At 38.1% G+C, this 20,228-nt stretch overlaps 1 protein-coding gene across 5 annotated transcripts in view; it reads left to right on the top strand.

Moving 5' to 3' along the window:
• GRIA2 (glutamate ionotropic receptor AMPA type subunit 2) overlaps positions 1–20,228 on the top strand; it is a 160,898-nt gene that overhangs the window by 68,159 nt on the left and 72,511 nt on the right. For all 5 annotated transcript variants that reach the window (XR_009564149.1, XM_030865757.2, XM_030865759.3 and 2 more), the window contains exon 3: positions 15,397–15,636. Coding sequence is in view for 4 of the 5 variants with exons in the window: in XM_030865757.2 (XP_030721617.1) it covers positions 15,397–15,636 (240 nt within the window). In the remaining variant the exon portion in view is untranslated. The remainder of the gene's footprint in view (positions 1–15,396; positions 15,637–20,228) is intronic.

Genomic DNA, 20,228 nt, shown 5'->3' with positions numbered 1-20,228 from the left:
GAACGGAACTCGGTCGTATGTAGGGGACTTACTATAAACGTATATGGGTTAATGCATAAGTGCTGAGGCATTATAGGTAGAAATCCTGTTGCTTACCAACAAATAAGCTGAGCAAGAAGGTTCATGAAAGCCTCAGAAACCCTGAGCCATTCACAGCCAAGAGGGGTATCAGATCCAATGTGAGAGCGTGCAGACAAATAAGGCTATAAAGCGCAGGCATTTTTTGTCACGCGACTCAAAAAAATTAAGTAGAAATCTTCTCATTTTTCAATTTTAAAAATTTTCAATTTTTAAGAAGTGTTTATATTCAATTATTTTTCAATCATATTTTTAAACATAGGTTTTGATCACAAAAGTCAACATGTTTATTTGTGCTGAAATATCATCAAATCTGTATCTGGTAAAAATAAGATCCTTCGATTTTGTACATTTTAATTGCAATCAGGTAGTAGAATTTTTTCAACCATCACGATCAAGAGTGGCTGTGGAACTGAGGGTGTCCCTGGTACGCTAAAAGTACAGATAAACATGAAGTAGAAAAGTTTAAAAAAATAAAAAGAAGAGGAAAGCTGACAAGTGGAAAGGAGAAAAAATTAAAAAGAAGGAAGAGAAAAAGGAGAAAAGACTAATGAAACATGCAGAAAATGGTAGAATTCGTCTGAGAAAATGTATTGCATCTCCCACACTCATTTTCCATGAGTAAGGACGTGATGAATAATAAACACACATCACCTGACATGTTGTATAATTTCCCTCTTTGAAGTCTGGCCACACGGGCCCAAGTTTGAGCTCCAGGAGACCTCTGAGGGCACCGAGACGTTTGAAAGCTGCAGTCTTCCAGAAGCACAGAGCTGGCTGGGGTCATCACTGGATTTGGAAGCCAGGCCTCCAGACATTGCGGCCGGCACCCTTTACCCACCACACTCAAGTCGGATCAGAGCACGCAGTGCCCATAACTTACCCAGAGCTTAAGTCAGGCAAGGACTTTCAGAGGATAGAACTATGTGTATTTATGAGGAGGATATACACGTCCAGGGGATGAAGAATGGTACTACCTTTTGTGAAACAGCGTGTTACCTAAGCAGAGGTGATTCTCTTTCATTTACGCGTCCAGAGCCCATCGTTAAAATCCACTTGCGAGTTATTGCCTATAGCTGCCAGTGCTCCTGCTGTCTGCTTTCTCAAGATGATGGATGAAGCCAGAATAAATGTTATAGATTTTTTTTCAAGCGGCATATAATGTGGGCTGCGGCAGTAAACTTGTGACATTTCACCCCATTCAGCAAACGTGGCACGCAGGTCAGGAAGGGTAAATGTTTGTTAGAGGGGAAGAAAAATGTGTTATCGCAACTTCCTAGTTCTCTGTTACTGAGCGAGGCCGCTGCATCCCATTTGGTATCTGTAGGAAAAATGGGATAAAAATGCACGCAGAGGAGAAGTGATCTCTCATAGTAATGATTTGTGGCAGGGCTCTAGGGGGAGTCATCAGCGAGGCGATTTATAGAAGATGTCGTGGTGCGTGTTTATTATTCTTCACATTGCCTTTGAATCAGTGAGTGTTTCAGGCACTCCCTGCAAACTGCGCGTCTATGCCAGGAACTGTGCTGGCCTCTGGGAGACAGGAGTGGACGAGCAGAGGGTCGGCTTTTAAGGAGAGGAGCGTTGTAGGAGAGATGCTGAACAATCAGCTGCTGAGAGTGAAATCCTTCTGTCTTCTGTCACTTAATGAGAAAAGAAGGTGCCTCAGTAGATATGTAAACTTTTAAATAATAGCCTCTAATAGAGAGTATATAGTTTTACTCCATTTCATTATGAGAACAGGGTATTGATTTACTTACATTTTCCAAGAATGAGAGAATGACAGTTCTGTTTTTCACATTCTCCCAAATTTTTATATGGAAACCAAATGTTCCAAATCCCATATGTTCCAACAGTTGCATTTTCTTAAGGATTAAATGTTGCTTACGATAAGTTTTCAGGCTTGAACAATTCCATTGCATTATATAAGTAAGAAATTCGAGATTGTGAGAATCCCTGAGGATATTTTCAAGTGCAAAATATGTTACTGGATGTCTGTCCAAGACAAAGAAGTTCACTTCTTTCGTTTACATTTTTAGTTGTATCCTGCACTACTTATTTTTTCAGGCTGGTAACATCACCTCACTTGGTACAACTTCTTCACATATAAAATGTATTTTGAAAGTTTGAAATAATTAAATTTCACCAAGATTCCAAAGATTGTCTTCTCAGACTCATACTTGTGGGGTTTTTTTTCCTGTTATAGGAAATGATAGGCTGAATTTCTTGCAGTCTGATAGTTGAGGAAGAAAATATTGTTATGATTTCAGAAATACCCCAGAAATGAAATTTCATTATAAAAACTGTTTTATTTCTTGGTTATACAGTTGGTTGAGATCATGCATTCATTCAACAAATATCTGATAACATAATTGTGAGAATTCCTGAATTGGGTATTGCAGAGGATACACAAATCATTATGGTTGGACTTGTTGTCATTAACCTATTTATTTAATGATTTATATTTTCCCCAGCACTTCTCTCTGTATTATCGAATTTAAACTTTCCAGAATCCCTGCAAGGAAGGCAGGATAGGAACCAACATCCTCATTCACTAGATTAGGGACCTCGGGCACAGGCTCAGTGTCTCTTCCACTGGGTGACTAGAGAAGGATGGAGATGGGCTTCTGCGTCGGGTGTTCTTACCCTGTTCTCACACTGACCACTACTCTCAAGAAGCTGACAGATCACCGACCCTGCCCCCCCGCCACATACACACACTAAATATACTGTGTTTCATGCCATAACGGAGGTAAAGGCAGAGTGCTGTTGGTGATACGATTCAGGGAAAATCATATTCGGTTGATGGTAAGAAGGACACTTTTCTTGGAAGAATTGCTATTTTATTACATGACATTTGCCAAGTACCTCATCTGTGCCAAATACGGGATAGGCTATGCAGTTAGAGATAAATAACACTTCGTTCTCTGCTTTCAGTTAGCCCAGAGTTCAAGGCACTGTTGGAGCTTATTTTTTCTTTCATGCAGCCCCATCCCAAATTAAATAGGTGGGTAACATTATTATCTTCCTTTATAGTTGGCTGAGCTGACACAGAGTGAAATATGTAACTTGCCCAAGTGAGTCAAACTGGATAATAGCAAAGCAGGATCCAACCCCTGGTTATTGTCAATTTTCACCACTACAACTGCTCCATCTAAGGTCAAAGCCCAAGATCCTTGGATACAGAATAATAACTTTTCTACGATATTTAACATTTGAGATCAAAGTTATAGGATTTTAAACAATGTAAAACGGTGATATTTTATGCATTTCTTTCCCCTGTTTCTTTTTTTGTTCTAGAAAACTCACACTTGAGGTCTTAAAAGAATTAATCATTATAATTAAAAATCATACTAGCAAAGAAATAAATATGAAATGATCATGAAAATACATGATTTAAAAATTAATCATAGGGGCTTCCTTGCAGTGGTTGAGAATCCGCCTGCCAATGCAGGGGACACAGGTTTGAGCGCTGGTCCGGGAAAATCCCATATGCCACGGAGCAACGAAGCCTGTGCACTACAACTACTGAGCCTGCGCTCTAGAGCCCACGAGCCACAACTACTGAGCCTGCGTGCCTAGAGCCCATGCACCACAACAAAGAGTAGCCCCCGCTCGCCGCAACTAGAGAAAGCCCACGCTCAGCAACGAAGACCCAAAGCAGCCAAAAATAAATAAGTAAATGCATTAAAAAAATAAAAAAATCAATCATACGCAGTATATTTACAGTATATATTTGTACTATATATACACTATATAGTATATTTGCTACATAATAATATACAATACATTTACAGTATATCTTTTCTCAGTAAATAAATAGATAAAGGGAGACAATTGTAGTGGTTCAGGTTTGGGAAACATTTGCACAGGAAAATGGAATTTGGCCTTTAAGATGAGACCATTAAGAGATAGAATGTAAAAAAAAGAAGGAAAACAGTTTGAAGATGATCCTGGAAGAACGCCTTTTATGTGGTGGTTCAGGAAGACTCGTACGACAAGAGCATGAATTGCAGGAAGTTGATAGAGGAAGTGGGGAAGAAACCAAGAGAAAGAAAATGAAGGCACGGATGCAAGAGACACTTAAGAAGTGTACCACACAAGCTGTATATAAGTAGAGACCTTACCTGGCACGCTTAAAAGCTGTCTCCCCATACCCAGAACAGTAACCTTGGAGGTTCTTAAAAACACGTGATTAATGTGGAATGAGTGTCATAGCACAAAACAGAGATGGCTATAGGCTCCATGATCAGGACAAGGGGAGTAATGAATTAATTATTCTGAAATATCAAAAATCAGCGATGGCAAGTGTTATGGTGCCATGAGCAGAAAGGAAAAAAAAATCAGTACGAAGACATGGTTTATAGGATAATGTTTTCAGGGTTTTCTTTCCTTTTTGTATGGAATTAGTTGGAATGATATAGAGTTAGAAGTTCTCTGGTGGGTGGCACGGGAGGGTGAGGGGTTGAAGTTAAGCTGTCAACTCCAGCTAAGGCTGTACTATATGAGGTTGAGATCAAGATGGCAGAAGGGGTGGGAGGACGTGGAGCTCAACTCCTCCCACAGACACATCAGAAATATACCTACTGGGCTTCCCTGGTGGCGCAGTGGTTGGGAGTCCGCCTGCCGATGCAGGGCACACGGGTTCGTGCCCCGGTCCAGGAGGATCCCACATGCCGCAGAACGGCTGGGCCTGAGCCATGGCTGCTAAGCCTGCGTGTCTGGAGCCTGTGCTCCGCAACGGGAGAGGCCACAAGAGTGAGAGGCCCATGTACCGCCAAAAAAAAATCAATGGATCATTGGAGAAATCAAAGGAGATCAGAAAATACCTTGAGGCAAATGAAAATGTAAACATATCACAAAATCTAGGGTATGCAGCGAAAGCATTTCTAAGAGGGAAGTTTATAGTGATGTAGGCCTACTTTAAGAAACAAGAAAAATCTCAGATAAACAACCTAATCTACCATCTAAAGGAATTACAAAACGAAGAGCAATAAATGCCCAAAGTCAGAATAAGGGAGGAAATAAGAAAGATCAGACAGGAAATAAATGAAATAGAGACAAACAAACAAACAATAGAAATGAATCAACGAGTTTTTGTTTGTTTGTTTTTGGTTTTTTTTTCAGATATACAAAATTAATAAGCCTTTAGCCCGGGTCATCAAGAGAAAAAGAGCACCTAAGTAAACAAAATAAGAAATGAAAGAGGAGAAATAACAGCTAATATCACAGAGATACAAAAAATCATGAGAATACTCTGTACAGTTATATGCCAACAAATTGGACAACATAGAATAAATGGGCAAATTTCTAGAAACATACAATCTTCCAAGACTGAATCAGGAAGAAATAGGTAACCTACACAGACTGATCACTAGTAGTGAAACTGTAGTTAAAAAAATACTCCAGGCCAACAAAAGTCCAGGACTAAATGGCTTCACAGTGGGAATTCTACCAAATATATAAAGAAAAGCTAATACCTATCTATTTCAAACTACTACAAAAAATTCAAGAGAATGGAACACTCCCAAATTCATTCTATGAGGTCACCATTAATTTACCCTGATACTAAAACCAGACAAAAACACTACAAAAAAAAATTACAGGCCAACGTCTCTAATGAATATCGATGTAAAAATCCTGAACAAAATATTAGCAAACCACACTTAACAATATATAAAAAAAGACCATACTCTATGATCATGTGGAATTTATTCCAGGGATGTAAGAATGGTTTAATATCCAGAAATCAATCAATGTGATACACCACCTTAACAAAATAAAGGATAAAAATCACATGTTCATTTCAATAGACACAGGAAAAGCATTTGACAAAATTCAACGTCTATTCATGATAAAAACTTTCATCCAAATAGGTTAGAGATAACATATCTTAACATAATAAAGGCCATTTATGACAGACGCACAGCTAGCATCATACTCAACAGTGAAATACTGAGAGCTTTTCCTCTAAAATCAGGAACAAGACAAAGATGCCCATTCTCGTTACTTCTACTTAACATAGTATTGGAAGTCCTAGCCACAGCAATCAGATAAAAAAAGAAATAAAAGGCATCCAACTGGGAAGGGAAGAAGTAAAACTGTCTCTGTTTGCAAATGATATAATACTATATGTAGAATACCCTAAAGTCTCCACCCCAACACTATGAGAACTAATAAATGAATTCGTCAAAACTGCAGGATACAAGATTAATATACAGACATATGTTGCTTATCTATACACTGATAATGAACTATCAGAAGGAGAAAGCATGAACACAATCCCACTGAAATCACATCAAAAAAACCCTCAAAAACTTAGGAATAAATTTAACCAAGGAGGTGAAAGATCTATACTCTGAAAACTATAAAACATTGATGAAGGAAATTGAAGATGATACAAAGAAATGGAAAGGTATTTCTTGCTCTTGGATTAGAAGAATTAATATTGTTAAAATGTCCATGCTACCCAAAGCAATCTACAGACTTAATGCAATCCCAAGCAAAATACCCATGTCATATTTTACAGAACTAGAGCAAATTGTCCTAAAATTTATATGGAAGACCCTTAGTGCCAAAGCAATCTTGAGAAAAAAAGAACAAAGCTCGAGGTATCACACTTCCTGATGTCAGACTATACTACAAAGCTACAATAACCAAAACAGCATGGTACTGGCACAAAAACAGATCTGTACATCAGTGGAACAGAGTTGAGAGCCCAGCAATAAACCCACACACCTATGGTCAATTAACCTATGACAAAGAAGGCAGAAATATACAATGGAGAATAGACAGTCTCTTCAATAAGTGGTGCTGGGAAAACTGGACAGCTACATGTAAAAGAATTAAATTAGAAAAGTTACACCATATACAAAAATAAACCCCAAATGGATTAAAGATTAAACTGTAATACCTGAAACCATAAAACTCCTTGAAGAAAAACATAGGCAGAACATTCTTTAATGCAAATAGTAGCAATAATTTTTTGGATCTGTCTTCCAAGGCAAAGGAAACAATAGGAAAGATAAACAAATGGGACCTAATTAAACTTAAATGTTTTTGCACATCAAAATAAACCATCAACAAAATGAAAAGACAACACACAGAATGGGAGAAAATATTTGCAAATGATATGACCGAATAGGGGTTAATATCCAAAATATATAAACAACTCATACAACTCAAAAAAACAAACAACCTGATTAAAAAATGGGCAGAAGACATACAGAAGAAGACATACAGATGGCCAATAGACACATGAAATGATGTTTAACATCACTAATCAATGGGGAAATGCAAGTCAAACCACAATAAAATATCACCTCACAGCTGCCAGGATGTCTGTCTTTGAAAAGTCTACAAATAACAAATGTTGGTGAAGATGTGGAGAAAAGAGAACCCTCTTGCACTGTTGGTGGGAATGTAAATTGCTGCAGCCACTATGGAGAACAGTATGGAGGTTCCTCAAAATACTAAAAATAGAGCTACCATATGATCCACTCCTGGGTATATATCCAAAGAAAACGAAAACACTAATTTGAAAAGATACATGAACCCCAATGTTCATAGCAGCATTATGTACAATAGCCAATATATGGAAGCATCCTAAGTGTCCATCAACAGACAAATGGATAAATACGAAGTGGTGTATATATATCTATATACCGGAATATATAGAGATATAGATATACACGCACAATGGAATACTACTCAGCCATAAAAAAGATGGAATATTGCCATTTGCAGCAACATGGATGGACCTAGAGGGTACTATGTTTAGTGAAATGAGTCAGCCAGAGAAAGGCAAATACTGTATGTTATCACTTATATTTGGAATCTAAAAGACAAAACAAATGAATGCATATTATAAGATGGAAACAGACTCACAGTTATAGAGAACAAACTAGTGATTACCAGTGGGGAGAGGGAAGGGTGGCAGCCAAGATGGGTGTGTGGGATTAAGAGATACAAACTACTATGTATAAAGTAAACAAGCAATAAGGATATATTGTACTGTGCAAGGAAATATAGCAATTATTTTATAACTTTACATGGAGTATAATCTATAAAAATGTTGAACCGCTATGTTATACACCTGAAAGCAATCTAATATTGTAAATCAACTATACTTTAAAAAAGAGAATGTACTGTATCTATCCTGTGGCATTTTCCAAACTTAACCCCATGCTTGTCACGCTGAATGTTTACAGTATAAGTTGTTCAGTAAATAAATAGATAAAGGGAGACAACAGAGGTGATATGAAGGTTTGGGAAGCATGCATAAAAAGTTGAACTTAGCCTTGTTTAAAGGGATGAAACCTCTAAGGATAGATTTAATTTGGGATATAGGGGGAAAGAGTGAAAGGTAATTATAGGGAGAGCAAGGGCACCAAGATGATATCATTTTACTTGGTAGCCATGTGGGGAAGGAATTGGACGAGAGCACTGCTAGTAGCAGTGGAAAGAGAGAGCATTTCTAGAAGCAAGTTGTTTTTTTTTCTTTTTGGCCAGATATTTTTCTTTTAATTGAAGTACAGTTGATGGACGTATTATATAAGTTACAGGAGTACAGTACAGTAGTTCACAATTTTTTAAGGTTATACTCCACTTGTAGTTATTATAAAATATTTGCTATAGTTCCCATGTTGTACAAAATATCCTTTGTAGTTTATTTTATACCTAATAGTTTGTACCTTTTAATCTCCTGCCCCTGTATTGCTCCTCCACCGTTCCCTCTCCTCACTGGTAAACACTAGTTTGTTCTCTACATCTGTGAGCCTTCTTCTTCTTTGTTATATTCACTAGTTTGTTGTATTTTTAGATTCCACTATAAGTGATATTATACAGTATTTATCTTTCTCTGTCTGACTTATTTCACTTAGCATAATGCCCTCCAATTCCATTTATGTTGCTTCAAATGGCAACATTTCATTTTTTATGGCTGAGTAATTGTATATATGTACCACAGCTTCTTTATCTGTTCATCTGATGATGGACACTTAAGTTGCTTCCATATATTGGCAATTGTGAATAATGCTGCTATGAACAAGGTGCACGTATCTTTTTGAATGAGTGTTTTTGTTTGTTTGGGTTTTTTTTGAATATATACATAGGAGTGCAATTGCTGGATCATATGGTAGTTCTATTTTTAGTTTTTTTGAGAAGCTTCCATGTCGTTTTCCACAGCAGCTGCACCAATTTACACTCTTACCCACAGTGTATGAGGGTCCCCTTTTCTCCACGTCCTCAACGATACCTGTTATTTGCATTCTTTTTAATGACAGCCACTCTGACAGGTGTGAGGTGATATCTCATGGTGGTTTTGATCTGCATTTCCCTGACGATTAGTGATGTTGAACCCCAGCACATCAAAAAGAATAAAATACCTAAGAATAAACCTACCCAGAGAGGTAAAAGACCTGTACACAAAAAACTGTATGACACTGATGAAAGAAATTGAAGTCAACACAAACAGATGGAAAGATACATCGTGTTCTTGGACTGGAAGAGTTAGTATTGTTAAAATGAACGTACTACCCAAGGCAATCTGTAGGTTCAGGGCAATATCTGTCAAAATACCCATGGCGTTTTTCATAGAACGAGAACAAATAATTTTAAATTTTGTATGGAAACATAGAATCAAGTTTTTGATTAATAAATTCAAAGAGGCCAAGAAAGCTAGATCTGAGAAAAAATTATTGGGTTTAGTGACTCGGGGATCTTAAGGGAGATTTCAGTAGTAAAATTGGGGTCCCTGTTTATAAGGAGATGACGCCAGAAGTTGTGTGATGAACGATGAGAGAGATTTTCTTCGCTCTCCAGATTTTGAGCTCAGGATTGCTTGGTGATGAAGCTTTCACAAGACTTTGCACAAACTGCAAAGCACCGTTCCTGCTTAGGAAGCAGACGGTGGGTCTCACAGCAGTGAATGGCAACTTCTAAATATAAAAAAATGTTAAACAAAAATACATCAGGCTCTATTCTTCTCTCTTTCTACTTAATAACCATGCAGGGTTCTCCAGACTGTATGGAGTGTGCTACGTTAGCAGCACCAATAAGCAGAATGACCCGAGAGAAAAAGATGTGACTTGGAGGCACCGCATCAGCATTGCTATCGGCTTTTATCACCTGGGCTTGTAATAAAAAGTGGAATAATCAGCAAGTTATCTACACCCAGGAGATGGTCATTTCTGCTGTTTGCCCTAAAGTATCTTTTCAAAGGACCTGCTTTTGCTGAGTTTCTCAAAGTTGATATTAAATATTTAATTAAAGTCGTACTCAGTGAGAACAACCTTACATTTAGCTTAGAGTTTTAAGACATACATGCAAATCTAATACTAATTAACATAATTATTCAGAAATTTGTAATAGTGTTTCATAGGGTCATGAATCTAGAGGTGAAACTGAGAGCTTTCTCCTCCTTCCTCTGCCCCCAGAGGTGACACAGAACAAGGTGACGATATATGGGGTGTGATATTATCTAACTCATTTTAGAAAGTTTTCTTTTGAAACTGTTTCCAGAGCTATGACACATCATTTGAATATTGCTAGTGTTAGTAAATCTTCCTTCTTTGAGGATGGATATAAGTTAGGGAAATGACTTTGAATTTTGGAGTATTGCTGGAGAATAAGGTAGAGATGAAAAAGAGTAATTTCATTTCTAATCAGAGGAGGAGTCCTTTCAAAGTAGAGAACTAATGTTCTTGTGTCTCAGGTCAGTAGGATCTTGTATCTGTGCTGTATTGGGGAGAAGGTCAGCATTAGCACGCGAACACGCTGGTACTTGGGGGATGGAGTGTTAGGAATACAACGCTCAGATTTTCATCCTGAGATGGTCACTGCAAACTGGGTAAGCAAAATACCTTAGCTCAGGTCAGCATTCTGACTGAGTCCTGGGTGTAAACGCAATGATATACTTATCATTTGAGGGGACAGGGAGAATGACAGACATGAGGTCAGGGTAGGTGAGCAATGCCGACCAAATGGCTGTTCATTGTGTGTGTGGTAAAGCGACACAGAGACAGATATCTAGGAAAATAGAAGCTGTAGGCAAGTGGACAATTGAATATGTGCCCTGATGAGATAACGGGCAAGGGGAAAAGGCTGAGAGGTGGCTGAGATAGTCAGGAGGGGGACGGCCATGGTTCCACAATTATGGTCATTGGAGAATTAGCTGGACTGCATGCAAAAAGGTGCCTTCTGAGTTAGGTGAATTTTCATTTCTGATGAAGTCTTGTGCAGCTCGTGCCCATGCTTGGGCCAACGCCAGGTGTCTCCAGATGGTCACGACAGCCAGGAGGCCCCTTGACAACTCACTCCAGAGTCTAGAACAAATGGGAAATGAAAGATATGGCTTCTTATTCAGACTGTGTATTCAAACAGTGCCTTCCTTTACCAGGCGATTTCACTGAGGATGGATGTGGAGGTCTCATTAATAAATCATATTGCCTGATATCCCTATAGTTTTTAGACGACATGCCAACACTTTGCAGGAAATGAAATAAAACAGACCCAGAGAGCATTTTAGAGCAACTTCTCGTTTTTATACGTCCTATGGAGTCAACAATTTCTGAACAAGCTTAAGATTTAAGATATGCACGTCAGGATGCATACATCCGTGCATAAAATAAGAAATCACAGCGGAGTTTGCCCAGAAGGGTTTGAACAGTGAAAGGGATTTTTCATGTAAGTCAGGAATGAGCAGAGTCAAACACATTAAAGGTGGTTTTCAACATCTGTTCTCAGATGAGGACAAAAACATAAATATGAATAAAAGTCGGGAATCTCATCTTTGCTTTATGTTAAAGTATTAGAGTAAATATAAAGAAATACATACAGCTGTTTTCTGAGACATATTAGTCTGTTCTGCAGAAGGTTGTTAGTAAAGACGTCGGTCGACCATTACACAGACATAACCTAGAAATCCCAGGAAACATCTTATGTTAGAAAGGCAGAAGTGAGTTGAAGATTGATAAATATTTAGAGGAAAATTGAAACATCTGATGAATAAGGGCCACTCAGAGAACTGGCCAATCTGGCTTTCCTTTCATTTCATATCACATGATAGTCATTAAAAATTATTGCCCATCATTTATTGATTGTCTGCAATTGGCTATTCAAATCTATGTATTTTAGCAATGCTCTTATTCATTAAACAAATCTACTTTTTCTATAGACCATTTATTTTTGTGAGTAAAATAAAATGAAATATGATAGTATTGGCCTTATCCTTTAAATGAGATTTAATAAATTTACAAGGTTGCCTGGTATTATGTTTTGGGCTGTTAGATTATGTCACTGGAGAGCTGACTTTCATGTTTTGGATCGAAATGAACTTTGAGATTTAAAAATATCAGCTATTCATTCCCTCAAAGCATGTGGTTGACCTGACTTGGTTGTCTTAAGCGCTGTGCCATGTGTGGTTTGTATTGTGCATTGCAGGGTTTATTCTTGGACAAAGCAACCCTTACTTCTCAGAGAGATAGGATCAAATTTGTGTTTCAAAAAATTATTCTGGTTATATTGTGGAGAAGTGAATGGAAGGGGCATAATTGGTTGAAGGAGGAAAGTTGGGTAGGTATTCCAGTAATCCGAGTTAGGGACACAATATTATCCATTAGTTAAGAGTGTGGATTCTGAATCTGCCTGTCTGGGTTTGAATACAGCATCTCTTACTAGCTGTCTGACTTTGGGTAAGTCACTTAATCTCCCTATGTTTCAATTTTCCTATCAGTAATTTGGGAATAATAATCTTTCCTACCTCGAGGGTTAGCATAAGAAATAAATGAGTTCATGTACCATGCCAGGCCACAAGGCAAGACCAAGATACATGGTATATGCTATCAGTGAACTAGGATGGTTGGTATGGAGAGAGAAATAAGGGGACCACCTTTGAGTATATTTAGGTATTAGAATGACCATGACTTAGTGATGGTCTGACTGTGGCGGAGGGATTGGGAGAAGGTCCTTCACTGAAATACAAGTACTGGTAGAGAACAAGGGATCGTGGGAGTGATGGGGACTTCCAAATAGAATATTGTCTTTTTTTTTTTTTTTTTAAAGAATGATGATTCTCTGCCAAAGTATTTTGATAATATTCTTTGTGTTGCATGGAGTAGAACACATGGGATGAGTTAAGTCCATGGGAAAGCTTAAAAAAATAGGAGTTCTGAGCTTCACACAATTGCTCCTTGACTGCGTTTCTCAAGGTGAGAGATGTCCCTTTTGGGTGACATGTTTCTGTGTGTGGTACCAGCCCTGCATCCATCTTCTCTTAAAGAGGTTTTGCTCAGCATTAGAACTTTTCATGAGCGCGCCGATCTTGTATATAAAAGCGTTATTAGCACGATAAAACCTTTAAAAAATATCAGATAATACAAGGAATGAGTTATTATGAATATGTATAAATCCCAGGTAATTGCAGTTTGTTCTTTATAACTAATGATTTTTACTTGTATTCTTTTTTTTATGGGGCTGTCCTAAAATATGTTTATACTTACATGGCTTGTTAAATAAGAATGTGTATATATTCTTTTTTTTCTTCCAGTTTTATTGAGTTATAATTGACATACAGCACTGTATAAGTTTAAGGCATGAAGCAGAATGATTTGACTTACATACGTCATGAAATGATCATCACAATAAGTTTAGTGAACATTCATCTCATATAGATACAAAATAAAAGAAAAATTCAAAAATTTTTCTTTGTGATGAGAAGTCTTAGGGTTTACTTTCTTAACTACTCTCATATATAACATTCAGCGGTGTTAATTACATTTATCACGCGGTACATTACATCCCTAGTACTTATTTATCATGTAGAACTGGAATTTCGTACCTTTTGACTACCTTCATCCAGTTTCTTCTCCCCCAGCCTTCACCTCTGATAACTACAAATCTGATCTCTTTTTCTGTGAGTTTGCTTGTTGGTTTTTTTTTTAATTTTATGTTATTTTTTTTTATACAGCAGGTTCTTATTAGTCATCCATTTTATACACATCAGTATTGTTTTTGAAGTGTAAGTGACCAACAGCACTCTGTTAGTTCCTGGTGCACAACACAATGATTCGTTATTTCTGTATATTACAAAATGATCACCAAGATAGGTCTAGTTACTGTTTGTCACCATACACAGTATTATTGACTATATTCCCCACAACGTACGTTTCATTCCCGTGACTGATTTATTCTGAAACTGGAAGTTTGTCCTTCTCCAGCTCCCTCACCTGTTGCACTCACCCCCTCACCTCCTCTCTGGTGACCATCTGTTCGTCCTCTGTATTTATGACTCCGTTTCTGTTTTGTTATGTTTATTCTTTTTTGTTTGTCCGTTTTTTAGAATCCGCATAGAAATAAAAGCATACACGATTTGCCTTCTCTGTCTGACTTATTTCACTTAGCGCAATATCCTTCAGATCTATCCAAGAGTTTATTCTTTTTTAACTTTTTATACCTGAGTAATATTCCCTTGTGTACATACACTACGTCTTCTTTACCCAGTCATCTATTGATGGGCACTTAGGTTGCTTCCATGTCTTGGCTATTGTGAGTAATGCTGCTATGAACATTAGGGTACATTATTAGTGGTTTTTTTATTCTTCAGAAAAATACCCAGAAGTGGAGTTGCTGGATTGTACGGTAGTTCTATTTTTAATTTTTTGAGGAAGCTCTGTAATGTTTTCCATAGTGGCGGCACCAATTTCCATTTCCACCGACAGTACACGAGGGTTCCCCTTTCTCCATATCTTGCCAACATGTGTTATTTGTTGTCTTTTGGATGACAGCCATTCTAACGCGTGAGGTGATGGCGCGTTGCGGTTTTGATTTGCATCTCCCTGATGATTATTGACGTGGAACATCTTTTCATGTATGTGTTGGCCATCTGTATGTCTTCTTGGGAAAAGCGTCTGTTCAGGTCCTTTGCCCATTTTTTAATTGGGTTGTTTTTGTTTTTGAAGTTGAGTTGTACGAATTATTTGTACATGTTGGATATTAACCCCATATCAGATGTAGGGTTTGAAAGTCTCCTCCCCCATTCAGTAGGCTGCCTTTTCAAACTTGTTGACAGTTTCTGTCACTGTGGAAAAGCTTTTAAGTTTCATGTAGTCCCATAGCCAGAATTATTTTTTAATGCTTTATAATTCTTTGAATTCCTCAAGTGGGGTGTTAAGTAAATAAGCACTCAAAAATTTGATGAATTATTGATATCAACTCTCTGTATTTTTCAATATGTTGATTCTTTTGTATTTTATGCAAAAGGGCATTTACTTTCAAGCAAATGCATGTGATTTATCCTTTCTGTTTCCCCTGTTCTTCTAGTCTGCTCCCAGTTTTCAAGAGGAGTATATGCAATTTTTGGATTTTATGACAAGAAGTCTGTAAACACCATCACGTCATTCTGTGGGACGCTCCATGTATCCTTCATCACTCCCAGCTTCCCGACAGATGGTACCCATCCATTTGTCATTCAGATGCGACCAGACCTCAAAGGAGCACTTCTCAGCTTGATTGAGTACTACCAATGGGACAAGTTTGCATACCTCTATGACAGTGACAGAGGTAAGTGACAATATCCTTCTCCCTTTGTAATGGGTCAGATTCAGTGCCCACACTTGATACTTCCGTGTGACTTTATAGGGCTATGTAAGTGTGTTGAAGTCCAAGGGTAACTTGCCTTAATTATGCTGTGTAAATGAGTGATGCAATTCAAAACCTGGGTAACATAGTTAGAGTAAAACAAACAAGCAAAAATGTTGTGGGTGTACCATTTACAGAGACAGATTGTGTTCACACAACGCCCGAATGTTCAGTTGTAAGGCACAAAGCACTTTCTGGTACCAGCAGCTAAGACCCTAGGATGACTATATTCCCAGTCCAGGGTCAGTGAAGTGACGGCCTTGAAAATTGGTTTAAGTAAGAGTTGAATAAATCTATAAATAAGAACGTCTACAGAAATGTATAGACATTAAATATTTCCACATGCAAAGATTTTATCAGGCAGGGACAGTTGTTATTAACCCTGCTTTAGAATGAGATCCCTGAATCTCAGAGAAGTTGATTTTTTCATGAGCCTCCACGTGTGGTTCAGCTGAACTCAGGTCTTTTGACAGCAGACCTGTGCTTTGTCACAGCTCTTCTACAGCTATTTATGGGGAGACACTTTGGATTAGAGTCTTGGCTCATTTTACTAGTTTTTATTTCAGGGGTAAGGGTCCTTCCTTTGTGTTTCCCGCATCATTTGTGGTGAAGTTTGGTATTAGCGGACCTGATTGACTTACGTGTCATAGAATTTCAGATATTTCTAACCATTCCTGGGTCTGTGATTCAGCTTCAGTGGGTCTGTGTACTTTGTAACATCGAATGAACATTTTGTGCACATGAACGTAGATGATTTTTCTCGAGAGAGTATCCACCCACAGACTCAAAAGTATTGACAGCCACCATTGCCAGAGTACCTAATAGATACCAGCCCGTCCACAAAGCAACTTGCTTTAAATGTTCAAGTGAAAACCAGAAGCCTCTTTCTACCAGGAGAGGGCACCTTGCTTACCTGCGAGGGCGGCCAAGCGGGGAGCCAGCTGCCAGCCCTCTGCCACGATCAGTCTGGAGACATTGGCTACAGCAATCACAGCCTAGCATGCTCCAGCCTGGTGTCTGATTCCCTGTCCCGGCCTCCAGTCCTGAGAATGAGAAGTCTCCGTGGAAAAGCCAGTCAGAACTATAGACACTGAGAAGAAAGACTGCCAACAACTTTCCCGCTGCTCTGACAAGGGAGAGCCTTGCTATACACATGGGGAGTGAAAAACTCAAACACAGAACAGCTGAGAGTAAATACGGATTCCGGTGTGCTGGATGGCCCTCTGCCCATCCTTCTGATAAATGAGATACAGAGCTTATCATCATCTTCCTCTTGCCCTCTGCTACGTCCTCCTTAACTCTTGTCTCCTCTTCATAGGATTTCTACCATCTAAACGTCTTTTACTTCTAGCCACTCTTCTGTTTCACTGTCATGACTCCAGGACAGGACAGCCCCATGTGTTCATCCTTCATCCTTCCATTTCTGTACTTGTTTCTCTTCAATCCACTTTCCGTAAAGGAGCCAGAAGCTTTGAATGCTTTTATTTATTTTTAATTTAATTTTGTTTTATATGGGGGTATAGTTGACTTACAATGTTGTGTTAGTTTCAGGTGTACAGCAAAGTGATTCAGTTATAATATACATATAGCCATTCTTTTTCAGATTCTTTTCCATTATAGGTTATTACAAGGTATTGAGTAGAGTTCCCCGTGCTATATAGTAGGTCCTTGTTGTTTATCTGTCTTATATATAGTATTGTGTACATGTTAATCCCAAACTCCTAATTTATCCCTCCCCTCCACCTTTCCCCTTTGGTGACCATAAGTTTGTTTTCTATGTCTGTGAGTCTGTTTCTGTTTTGTAAATAAGTACATTTGTATCATCTTTTCAGATTCCACATATAAGTGATAGCATATATTTGTCTTTCTTCGTCTGACTTACTTTGCTGAATATGATAATCTCTAGGTCCATCCCTGTTGCTGCAAATGGCATTATTTTATTCTTTTTTAGGGCTGAGTAGTATTCCATCGTGTATATGTACCACATCCTCTTTATCCATTTTTCTGTTGATGGACATTTAGGTTGCTTCCATGTCCTGCATATTGTAAATAGTGCTGCAGTGGATATTGAGGTGTGTGTATCTTTTCAAATTATGGTTTCCTCTGGGTGGGATTGCAGGATCATCCGGTAGCTCTATTTTTTGAATACTTTTAAATGCTTTACTGACCACATTGCTCCTTTGCTTACTCGTTATAATGAGGATAAAACTGAAATTTCTTAACATGACTGTAAGGTGTTGTAGTATCTGGTTCCTGCCCACTTATACCACTGCCGTTCTCACTCACTAGGCTAAACCCATCTCACGAATATTCTTTTACTTTCTCAAGTGCACCAGATTCTTTCACCTTGAATCTCTGCACAGACTTCTAAATTTTTCTCCTTCAGGTCTTAGTTTATATAACATTCCCGCAGAGGTGCATTTCGTATTGTTATCTTCTCTCAAAGCAATCTTTCCTTTCCCTACATAGTACTTATCACAAGTTATAATTAATATTGATGTTCATTCTTTCACCCAAGAACTGAGCTCCCAGTATATTCTAGGGACTGTTTTAATCACACAGACTAAGCTTTATTCTTTTAATTTAAGATCTGGCTCTAAGCCCAGGAAGGCGATGCCCTGGCAGTACCCACTACACCTAACTGTACATACAGCGCTTAAGATAATGCTGGCACAGAGTTGATGTCAATAAATAGCATTAATAACTGAATGAGTTGAGCATCTGTGTATTTTAAGTTTGAGGTGGTATTAGAACCTGGATCTTGCTTGCTAAATTGAAGGATCAGAGGTGAGTTCTCTCTACTCTTTGACTAGGTGCAAGGCGGTGTTTTCACTTTAGGGACACACTTCAGTGTCACTATGGATTGGAAGATGATGGATGGACTTATGTACTTGTGGAAAGAACCTGACACATCTTTAATGATTTTATTAACACTTTATGAATATTAAATGAAATTGAAATGATGCGATAATCTCCAATCATTAAATTATACAAATTGATTTGAGTTCAAGTGCATCTGTGGAGAGGTCAACGTTACAGTGATAACATTAAGTAATTATATATTAAAGCCAGAACTGACATTATGGATACATTTTCAAGATATTTTCAAATGGATACTCATGTTTTAATATGAAGAGTATCACACTGGCTTTTCATCTGAATCTATTTTCAGAGATAAATGTGTAAGAGTCAAAATACTGGCAGAAGACCCTTATGTAATGTTTTACTTGACTCGTGGAAATGGCATGTTTGCTCTCTGATTTTTTCTTACTGATTACAGTTGTTATAGCTTTGCTGTCATATCACATTTTAAAATGTTTATTCATACATTTACCACATGAACTGTTTTTTTCCCCCTATGGTCCTTAACCCACTTCTCTTACACTTTAAGGAAGTACCTCCTTGTTTTTGTGTTACACGACTTGAGAATGAATCTGTGCCCTTACTATATTATGAGCGCTTTGAAAAATAGGCTCCATGATTTGATCTTTCAAGTTATGTCTCCATGTGCCTCAATTTCAAAGAGTTTTGTCTGTTTTTGATATGGCACTCTTTCCAGGTCCTTGACCTTAAGGATTTGTTTTTAATAATCTTTAATTTTCTGAGAGTCTAGATCAGGTAAACATGCTGTTAAATTTCAATTTCTAAATATATGAATTGATGTTCTTTTGAATAGCCCAAGCATGAGAATGGCTGTCCAACATTCTGCACTGAATACAAGCTACATGAAAAGGACACAGGTTTTCTATGCTTCTTCTTTGCACTGCTTTTAACTAGGACTGCCAGTGAAACCTTTCCTGATTCCAGCTATCCATCCAAAGGCCGAGCAGCAAGTCCAGGAGACTACATCCCGCTTGTAGACAAGGGAAGACATGGATGCGTCCTGATCTTTGTATAGGCTTTTGACTATTTCAAGTTTACCGGTGAGAGGATTGCTGAAACTGTTCACTTGGTGCCGTGTGACCCTTTAGGAATGCTGGTGTCTTCTCTTTATCCAAGTCATGTGGCAGCAGCCTGGCACTCCTCAATGGATAACCCAACACCCTTCCTAAAAGTTCCGGAGAGAGGAGGTAGATGGCAGGGAGAGTAGGTAGACGGATCTTCAACACATTGGAGATAGAGAGTCATGGGGTTGCCTATGTTACTGCATTCAATATAGGTTTGTCTTTGGATTCACATGTACTACATTTGAACCAGGACTTAATCAAAATGTGGTTTTTATTTATTGCGTCAATGTTCATAAGGTAAGGTCATACATTTCTGTAGACAGTTGGTAAAACCAGAACTAATGCTTTTATAACTCGGTTTTAACTTTGAACCACACTATTTGTCCCCTGAAGGAAAGGCACATGGATTCCAGTTCAAAAAAGGCATCATGCCTAGCATAAAAATGCTTCCAGATTATAAATTGCTTTTATGATGTTCCTGAGAAAGTCAATGAGGGAAATATATGTTAATCTAATCTGGCCTAGACGTGCTGCTGTGATTTAGTGATCATAAAATATTAATTTCTG

This window comes from Globicephala melas, chromosome 5 (genome assembly GCF_963455315.2).
Source record: "Globicephala melas chromosome 5, mGloMel1.2, whole genome shotgun sequence".
Classification (NCBI taxonomy): Eukaryota; Metazoa; Chordata; class Mammalia; order Artiodactyla; family Delphinidae; genus Globicephala; species Globicephala melas.
This window is presented reverse-complemented; position numbering and strand designations above follow the sequence as displayed.